Source organism: Xyrauchen texanus, chromosome 25 (assembly GCF_025860055.1).
Source record: "Xyrauchen texanus isolate HMW12.3.18 chromosome 25, RBS_HiC_50CHRs, whole genome shotgun sequence".
Lineage (NCBI taxonomy): Eukaryota > Metazoa > Chordata > Actinopteri > Cypriniformes > Catostomidae > Xyrauchen > Xyrauchen texanus.
The window spans coordinates 23,236,162-23,246,579 of NC_068300.1; the positions used below are offsets into that span (position 1 = coordinate 23,236,162).

The window sequence follows — 10,418 nt, forward strand, 5'->3', positions numbered from 1 at the left end:
TCGATTCACCTTCCACCAAAATCTGTCTGGGACTTTTTGGAGTAGATAATTTTTTTTATTTTTAAATGGGAAAGCCTCTGATACAAAACATCAAAAAGCAACACAGAGACAAAATTTTAACAAACAATATGGAAGCTACTCAGCTATTTGGTGATAACTTTATTACTGTCTGGTGATATACAGCTCAATCATGGACCAGATAACTCTTCAGAAATCAGCAATACGACAGGAGTTCCAGACATCCAAGTGATAAACGAGGTTGGTGAGTGTCTTTCTTTAACATCATCTAATATTGTAATCGCTTGTCACAAATAAAGTCTTGAAACCCCAAATATAAAGACTGTTCTTGTAACTACTCAAGATCCTGCACTAAATGGGATTGTAAAGGGATAATGTTATGGATCAACAAGCAAAACCCAAAGGACTATTTGGAGGACATTTGAACATCCGTAGTATTACTGGGAAAAGTGAACAAATTCAAAAATCTTTTCTTTTTTTTCCTCCCCTTTTCTCCCCAATTTGGATTGCGCAATTCCCTCTACTTAGCAGATCCTCGTGGTGGCACGGTTACTCACCTCAATCCGGGTGGCAAAGGACAAGTCCCAGTTGCCTCCGCTTCTGAGACCGTCAATACGCGCGCATCTTATCACATGGCTCGTTGTGCATGATACTGCGGAGACTCCCAGCATGTGGAGGCTCATTCTACTCTCCTCGATCCACGCACAACTTACCACACGCCACATTGAGAGCGAGAACCACTTAATCATTACCATGAGGAGGTTACCCCTTATGACTCTACCCTCCCTAGCAACTGGGCAAATTTAGTTGCTTAGGAGACCTGGCTGGAGTCACTCAGCACACCCTGGATTCAAACTCGCGACTCCAGGGGTGGTAGTCAGCGTCAAAACTCGCTGAGCTACCCAGGCCCCCCCAAATTCAAGAAACGTATTATATGTACTGCACAATGGCATAGTGATTTGTGTCTCCACCTTAATATACAGAAAACAATATGTATGTTTTTCACCAAGAGACAAACCAATGATTCTGAACCAGATGTTTTTTAATGTCATGGGAGAAAAGTTGAAATAGTCTTTCATTTTAAGTATCTTGGTATCACTATGGATTCTAACCTTACATTCAAAATGCATGTTAAGAAAGTTGTAAACAGTAAAGTTTAATTTATAAAAGGTTCGATATATTAGAAGTTGTTTGACCACAAGATTATTGTGGCAAGCAGCAAGATTATATTTTAATGCAATGATCATTCCCTATCACCCCATCACGCTATCAAGGTTTTAGACATGAAGCCAAATAGATATCATCACTGTCAATCAATCCAAAATCTACTTAGCTGGGATAATTTAATTATACAAACAGATTCTGGTCTTGTATTTAAAATCGTGCATGGCTTAGTTCCTGCTCCTCTTTCAGAGAGTAACGTGCAGATCCACAAAATCTATTGCTAGAGGGGACTGTGAGGTACCCATGCGAAGATCAGCTCTTGGTCAGTCAAGTTTTGCTGTAAGAGCAAGTCAGACATTTTGAATATCAGAATATTTTGCCTATTCATATCAGGACCTGTAAAATATATCGCTCATTCATATGCACGTTAAAATGATGGTTAAAAGAAAATCAACAGTGTGATCATCCTACATAATTGTAAATTCTGAATGAAATATGCTTTTAATTTTTTTTTTTAAGTATACATACTGTATATTATACTTTTTTATAATGCTTATTTTCACTTTAATTTTAAGGATTGTAATAAGTTTTATTATTGTAATATTTGTCCTCAATTTTTATCTCTCTTTTTTTGGGGGGATGATCTGTCCAGGGACTGCAGTTGAAAATAAGCTATAATAGCTAAACTGGCTATTATACCGAAATGTCTATTGATGTGCGCTGTCCCTTTAAATATAAACTGAATAAACATCTAAATAAATAAATATTCATTGAAAATAACTAATAAAAGAACGATTTGCTCAGAAATCAGACCAGCTCAATATGGCTTGCCAACAAATTTTTATCTATCCAAGAACAATATTTAGCTGATGAAATATTTTAGAGCAGACAAAGCATAACTACAAAAATATAGTCACTGAGCACTTTATTAGAAACACTATACTAATACTGGGTAAGGTTTCCCTTTGCTCTCAAAACAACCTTAATTCTTAGTGCCGTGGATTCCACAATATGTTGAAATTTACATTGTTAACATTCCTTTGAGATTCCCTGTATTAGGTCAGTTAGGATCACTACTTTATTATAAGAATGTGAAATGTCAGAATAATAGTAGATATAATAATTTATTTCAGCTTTTATTTCTTTCATCACATTCCCAAAGGTTCAGAAGTTTACATACAATTTGTTAGGATTTGGTAGCATTAAATTATTTACTCGGGTCTTGGTCAAACGTTCTCACAATAAGTTGCTGTAATTTTGGCCCATTCCTCCAGACAGAACTTGTGTAACGGAATCAGGTTTTTAGGCCTCCTTGCTCGCACATGCTCTGTTCTGATCAGATTGAGGTCAGGGCTTTGTGATGCCACTACAATACATTGACTTTTTTGTCCTTAAGCTATTTTGCACCAACTTTGGAGGACCATTCTTTAACTTCATAGCTGATGTTTTGAAATTTTGCTTCAATATATCCAGATAATTTTCCTTCCTCATGATGCCATCTATTTTGTGAAGTGCAACAGTCTCTCCTGCAGCAAAGCACCCCCCACAACATGATGCTGCCACCCCCATGCTTCACAGTTTGGATGGTGTTCTTCGGCTTGCAAGCCTCACCCTTTTTTCTCCAAACATAATGATGGTCATTATAGCCAAAAAGTTTAATTTATATTCAACAGACCAGAAGAAATTTCTCCAAAAAGAAAGATCTTTGTCACTGTAGTCTGGCTTTTTTATGGCAGTTTTGGAGCATTGGCTTCTTCCTTGCTGAGCAGCCTTTCAGGTTATATCGATAAAGGACAAATTTTACTGTGGATAAAGATTATTGTCTACCTGTTTCCTCAGCATCTTCACAAGTTCCTTAGCTGTTGTTCTGGGATTGATTTGCACTTTTCGCACCAAACCACGTTAATCTCTAGGAAACAGAATGCATCTCCTTCCTGTGCAGTATGATGGCTTGTGGTCCCATGGTGTTTATACATGTGTACTATTGTTTGTACAGATGAACGTGTTACTTTCAGGCATTTGGAAATTGCTTCCAAGGATGAACCAGACTTGTGGAGCTCCACAATTTTTTTTCCTAAGGTCTTGGCTGATTTCTTTTGATTTTCCAATGATGTCAAGCAAAGAGGCACTGAGTTTGAATGTAGGCCTTAAAATACATCCACATGTACACCACATGTAGCCTATCACAAGCTAATTTTATAAAGGCTTGACATAATTTTCTGGAATGTTTCCAAGCTGTTTAAAGGCACAGTTAACTTAGTATATGTAAACTGATCCACTGGAATTGTGATATAGTCAATTAAAAGTGAAACAATTTGTCTGTAAACAACAATTACTTGAAAAATACTTGTGTCATGCACAAAATAGATGTCCTAAAGGACTGATGACCAAAACTAGTTTGCTAATATGAAATCTGTGGAGTGGTTAAAAAATGTGTTTTAATTACTTCAACCTAAGTGTATGTAAACTTCTGAATTCAACACTATATTAATTATAGAACTGTCCATAACATAGATTTTACATTTAGTCATTTAGCAGATGCTTTTGTCCAAAGTGACTTACAAATAAGAAATATAGCAAGCAATTTGTCACACAGAGTTCAACAACCTCTACAGTGTTGTACTGCCGAGCTATGGAGGTGGCTGGAGTAGTATAGTTGCTAGCTCAGTAAGTGCAAGTTAAGTTCAATAGTAAGTCCAATTAGTGTGGATTGGTTAAGTGCTCGCAGAACAAATGTGTTTTCAGCTGGTTCTTGAATGTACAAATAGAATAATTATTTGTTATAGTTTACTAAAAATATAATAAACATAAATTACAGAGCACCTTTCTTTGCAGCTCAAAGTGAAACTTTGATAAATGTGCACATTTAAACTTAAAGTTGGGAACATTTGCAGTACAAAATGTAACAAATGCAGAAAAAGGAAATAGATGTCAACACCAGTGTCAGAAAATAACATTTTAATCACCGGGCGATATTTGCCCTTGATTTGATTTCAAGGAGCACTTTTTCCCTTTAGAACGGCAAACTGATTTCTAACCATTTAAAAAATGCGTCTCATCCATTGAATCAAATGATTAAAACAAATGCTCAAGATTGAGAATATATTATCTCAACCTAAAACTGCAATTAACATCAACTGTTATTTTGTGCCATTATATGCTTAACTAGGACTATAATAGAAAATTAAGAACTATATAAGATATATATATAAAAAAAAAAACACATTTTGAATTTCTGGGGCATTTTTGGTGGCAATTATTGACCCTGGTCACACACTGTTATAAAAGCTAAAAACAATATTTGAAAAACAACAACAACAAATGTTTCGACCAATTATGTCTTCATAAGGCAAAAATAAATATATATTTATTTTTTAATAATAAAAAAATACATTAAAATGTTTTTCAAATAAAACTTTTTGGAGCTTAAATAACAGTCTGTGCACATCTACTTCCTTTATTTGTTAACTAATAAAAGTAAGACTTTTTAATATATAAACTTTTCTGTTGATTATTATTTGAAAGGTAAACTTTTTAATCTTCCTGAAATTATGATCTAAGCTTGGCCACCTACAAAACCTGGTAATGATCAATTGCAGAATAAAAACTAAAAACGTCCTCTCCAATACGGCTGTATTTTACATATGCACAGTACCTGCTGGGAACTCTCCTGGCATTAAAGTCTGGGGATGTAGAGGGTAAAGAGGAGGCTGGTTGGGCTGATTGTTGCAGGGGTGAGTAACGGTTCAAACTGGTGGCACTGGGGTGAGAGACATCTGAAAGGAGGGTTCAACAAGAGAAGTTATTTAAAATTTGCAGAAGAAAACAGTATGCATCTCTGTAATAAAGTTTATAAGCAGAAAATATTGCATAAACTGCAAAAGAACAGTGAATGTCAAAGCCAGCAGCACAAGTGTAACTGCATCACTCTATCTTTACCTGACTCACTGGCCTTGGCTCCTGCCCCTCCACTGCTGCCCTTCATCCAGTTCAGCTGAGCTCTTGGTCCCAGTTGAATCTTCTCATCTAGTGTTGGCTAAAGTAGGTTTACAAACAGTAGGATCATATTAGTATGATCATTTTCCATTTCCCTAAAGCATTAATTTAGATACAGACATTACCAAACAAGCAAACAGAGCAAAGCAAACCATCAGGAGGAGCTGTTGAGTCACAAAATCAATTTCCATATTTGCCAAATAGCTTCAGGTCAAAGTGCTTTGAAGCAGCAGACTGCAAAAATGCATACTCCTTGACAAGGTGTGGTTTGCACAGCTTCCTTTAAGCTGAAATGTGTAATTTTGACTACATTAAAATACTTTCTCTAATCACAGCCTAATATGCAGAGAAAACTTAAAGTAAGCCATAAGTAGGTTGATGTCCCCAAAAAGTGTGAACACTGGCTTTGGTGTAATCAAAACACTGCTCTGTTTGTTTAAGCATCCCGAACAACTCGATAACCACATTGGCTCAACCCATGTTTGGGGCGGGACCAAAGGAAGAGAGGGGAGTGTTCAGAAAACCTGTTTAAAAACAATAATATTTGCTATTCCTTTTGGTGAACCTAGTGGTACAGAAATGACACACTTCAGCTTGGAGTATGATGTAGCTGATAAGATAAATTTTTTATAAAGGGATGGTTATCCCTTTCAAGCTGCTAATAGAAAAGAGAACTAACATACTGATTGAAGGATATAAGAATCTCCTTTTTAAAAACACAACCACAGCTGTGAAAGACATCTCATGACCAAACCAGAAAGAGAACATATCTGATCATAGGTGAATGGGTCGATATTTCACCCAAAAAATATAAATTATATTATAAAATATTAAAGAAAATGACACCTATTGTAGGACTAAGTGTTTTTGCATGGACTGGACCTTGGAGATTTTGAGAATCTTAGCTGGGTCTATAGTCCTGCTGTTCTTAGTCATAGGCACAGTGCTCCAGGTCTCCTCTCCTCTCTGCACCACTGCAACACGAAGAGAGGAAATGAATGATCAAAGACTTTTCACAGAGGTACAGAGTATGGCTTCTTGATCAGAGAGAGAGCAATAAACAAAGGAGACCCACAGGAGTATGAAAGCTGTAAAGAGGATTAGCCTATGGCAGACTTCTCTTTCTGACCTGGTCTCCTCTTATTGTCCTTGGACAGCAGTTGCTGGTGGACCTTCCTCTGTTCCTCCTGCTCCTCCAACTTTGCCTCCTTGTGGATCTGCTCGATGGTCTTGGGGCCCTGGTCAGCTCTCCGAGACACCCAATTGTGCTGAGAATTAAAAAAAAAAAGGCCTGAGAATCCCAGCATGACCGCCAAAAATATAAAACCCACACATCTTTTCTTTTCTTTTTACTTTTCTCAATCTGATTACCTGTGACACAAGGCTGCTATGGCTGAATCACAACATGCCGATAATACACTTGCGTGTTTTACCAATAATACACTTGTGTGTTTGTGATATTGCTTACGGATAATAATAATAATAATAAAACCATTTAATATTATATAATTGTTACTATGAGTGTTATTGGTACTTTTTCAATATAACATTTTTATACAGTTGTTATATTTTTCTGTCTTCAATTTCACGCATCCAGTTGAATAGCGCTTTCATTATAGTGGGACTTTTATTTTGACAGACCTTTGAGTTCTTCCTGTTTTTGAAGGGTTAGTTATATCAAGCTTCCCATCAATGCTGGGATAATCCCATTGTGATACTCGAGCCAAAATCTCCGAGCTGCACAGGAGGAGTTCATTTTAGTGTTAACAGCCATTTATACTCTAAACACACTGCATGAAAATTAAGCACCAGGAGTGTGTTGAGTTTGAGTGAGCTCATGCGTGCGCCACATGTGTGTGTGTGTGTGTGTGTGAATGTGTGGCACCTCTTGTTCATTCTGTAGCGTGCAGCGCATGTGAATGTATATTATTTAATTAAATTACATCCTTCAGCTGTTTAATGATTTTTTGTATTTTATTTTCAAATTGTCATTGATTTCATCGCAAAATTGTCACATCTCATATCACTTTGCTAATGGCAGCCTACTTTAATATGGTACTGAAGTCCACAACAAGATGATATCATACCATTTTAAGTTTTTTGGTATAGTGATACTTCATTAGAACCAGTAAACCACGCAACCCTAAGCAATAATGTAAAACTTTAAAAACAAACTATGGTTGATAAAAATAATATTTTTAATTAGCTCCAAGGTTGTTAAATAGTGGAATATGTCTTCTGTAGAAGGTAGCAGTGTGATGTCAACTTAATTTTAAAAACATCATGTTGAATTGCCAAATTCCTGGTGAAGTACTACACCACCCACAATCCTCAAGTGAAATCTACCAATCAGAGTTGCCATCACCGTGGAAAATGAAATCACAGGGGTGAGTTTTTGCTGGCTAGCAGAGACTATTTAGGTATCATTGCTGCATTAGAATATCCACTTTCCTACTATACAGTATGCCAAAAAAAATATGCCAATGGAGAAGTATGTACAAATCATCAGCATTAATAAAACAGTAAGCGAGAAATATCCGGATGATATTTCCTGGCAAGATTCTGTAGTGGATCGACTGGACACTTTGCGATCCCATAATCCCTACGGAGCTGAGGAGACATCATGTTCAAAATGCTGGATTTAAAAGAATGGCGATGAGCCGCGAGTTGGATAGCTCTTCTCAACTGTAGGTGGAATATATACCAAGAAATTTCTTCCCTTATGCTCGTTTAACAAAACCAGAGTCGATTATTTTCGCAGTTATTTTTATTACGTCATATATTCGGGTCACAGGTCAATACTCACGCCCCTGGAATATATTCATACTACTCGCATGCATACCTAAAGAATGTGAAGTGTGCCCTTCATAAAATACAGTTCATACTCTGACAGTACGCAATTACAGAGACTGGGAATATTTTCTGTAAATAAAGTCACACCCAGTGTTGGGAAAGTTACTCTAAAAAAGTAATTCATTACAAACTACTAATTACATCTACAGTGTAAATATATTACTGTTCTAATAACTCTGTCTGAAAAGTAATTGCATTACTTATTACAAAAAACTTTCTAAAACCCTTATCAACCTCGAACAGATGAAAAATATAAGGACAGACATGAAGCTGTTCTTTTAATTCCTTAAAATAAATCATTTATACATGAACTGGCCAAAGAATTTAAGGGGGCTGCATTAAATTAGATTATAATTTTAACATTTACATACATTTTAACATTTTACGTTAAATTATGATTTTAAATTCACTACTGTTTCATACATAATTGTTATATAGTCTATACAGTATTTAACACAATTACATAAGAAATAACTGTAATTAAATTACTGAAAAATTAAGTGTAATCCCTTCCTTTTCTTTTTTCAATGATTAATTAATTACAGTAATTACTTAGTAATGCATGACATACAACACTGGTCACACCAAGTCAAAATTGCGTTTTTGAGAGAAAAAAAAAAACACAGATAAGTCACACATATGTATAAGTTGCACAGACTGAGTTTGCATTCTACAGGCATTAGGACCCAGGAGAAGTTGAATCCCTTCAGCTGCTCAGCACTTCAAAACACTCCTTGAATATTACCTAAATCTACACATCATATCACATTGTATTTGTGCTCATTTTAATCTGGAGCATTCGCTTTATAGTAATGCCTTTTTGTATTTTGTTCATGTTTCATGAAATGATTTTGTGACAAATAATGCACATCTGTTTATAACATATGTAACTCTGTTTGCTTGCACATACAAATAAACATTTAGTCTGTGTAAAACAATAGGCTTGTTGTATTCTATTCTTTCATTAAATTGAAAGACTGTCAATCATGGATATTTCAGAAACTTGCAACTTACTTTGCTCTGCACTAACTGTTTGGATCACTGACTGAATGTTTTTTTTAAAGGTGTGATGAAACTTCATTTTGTGGGAATGTGAGAAGTTTCAATGACACCATTCAGAATGCTGAATCGTATGAGCACATTCATTCCTTCACATTCAAGATGTAAAGTATACCATTTTGTATCATTGTTCGTTTAAAAATTATCATTTTTTTTTATTTAATTTTTTTAAATAATTTTTTTTTACGTTATACATTGAGAAAGCGAACAGAAAATACACTTCTGTAACTCAGGATAATGAAAAAGCAGGTGGTCACTGCTGAGCTCTATGGAAAATAAACAAAAATGAATGCAACTCACCAATCGCAGGTCAATGATATCCTGCAGCATGAAGCGAATGCGAGAGGAAGTCTTTCTCTCCTTTACGATCTTCTCCATTTGATTGAAGTACTGATCCATTCGTGGCTAAAAGTGAAATGACAAAAGGACAGTCCTTGAGATGTACAACCTTCAAACGAGACCTGGATACGTCAACAGACCAATATCTACAATATAATGTATTGTTATTCTATTGACAAACCTCAAAACTGATGTCTGCCTTTAAATAATTTAGGCGTCACCTTTCAAAAACAGAGTCATGTTCTCAGCTGAACTCAGAGCAAGTTGTGGCCAGCAGAGCACATAATGACTCATAAGAGACTTTTCCAAGCGAACTTGTTGGCTTTGAATTGCAGCCATATTTTCTGTAGAACTATATAGACCAGCAGGGGTTTACTCAAACTGTCAGCAGTTGAATTTGGCATGATTTTAGATCAGTCCAGGAAGAAAAAGTCCTGAAAACTTACTTTAATCACAGTAAAATATGGAAAGTATGATAGCATTCACACAGGTTGCAGCATCCAATTGCAGGCACTGCAAAAGCAGGTTTACAAAGACTTTTATATAAAAAGGGGAAATATCATACTTTTTATAATTATTTTCTCTGAGGTCCACATATAATTTCCACAAAGTCTTTTTTTGCCAAAACAGTCATATACAAATTTTTATGTTACAATTTAGAAGACCCTGGGCTCACCTTAGCTTTCTCAAAGTCCAGGTCCTTGCCAATTGTGGTGAGCAGTCTACAGAGGCACTCGAGTGACTCTTCGTCATGGTTCTTCAGCAACTTGACCACACAGTCATGCATAATGGCCTCCGTCAGCATCCGCAGTTTGAAGAGCTCGCCAATGAACTTAATGTTACCAATGGAGCGTCTGCGAGCCTTGTCCTTCGCCTCTTCCAGCTCCTCCCGTAGCCTCTCCCGCTCGATATCCTAACAGAGAGCGAGACCGAGACATCAGAAATTATCCTAGTGAATCAGTTGCAGTCAAACTACCATCAATAACCAA

The 10,418-nt window shown here is 36.1% G+C and overlaps 1 protein-coding gene across 6 annotated transcripts in view; it reads right to left on the reverse strand.

Annotated features, from left to right (window-relative positions):
- LOC127618663 (eukaryotic translation initiation factor 4 gamma 3-like) overlaps positions 1–10,418 on the reverse strand; it is an 85,825-nt gene that overhangs the window by 8,459 nt on the left and 66,948 nt on the right. For all 6 annotated transcript variants that reach the window (XM_052091245.1, XM_052091244.1, XM_052091243.1 and 3 more), the window contains 6 exons: positions 10,106–10,342; positions 9,391–9,495; positions 6,308–6,446; positions 6,061–6,152; positions 5,122–5,218; positions 4,838–4,958 (listed from right to left, as the gene is read on the reverse strand). In XM_052091245.1, coding sequence (XP_051947205.1) covers positions 4,838–4,958; positions 5,122–5,218; positions 6,061–6,152; positions 6,308–6,446; positions 9,391–9,495; positions 10,106–10,342 — 791 coding nt within the window. The remainder of the gene's footprint in view (positions 1–4,837; positions 4,959–5,121; positions 5,219–6,060; positions 6,153–6,307; positions 6,447–9,390; positions 9,496–10,105; positions 10,343–10,418) is intronic.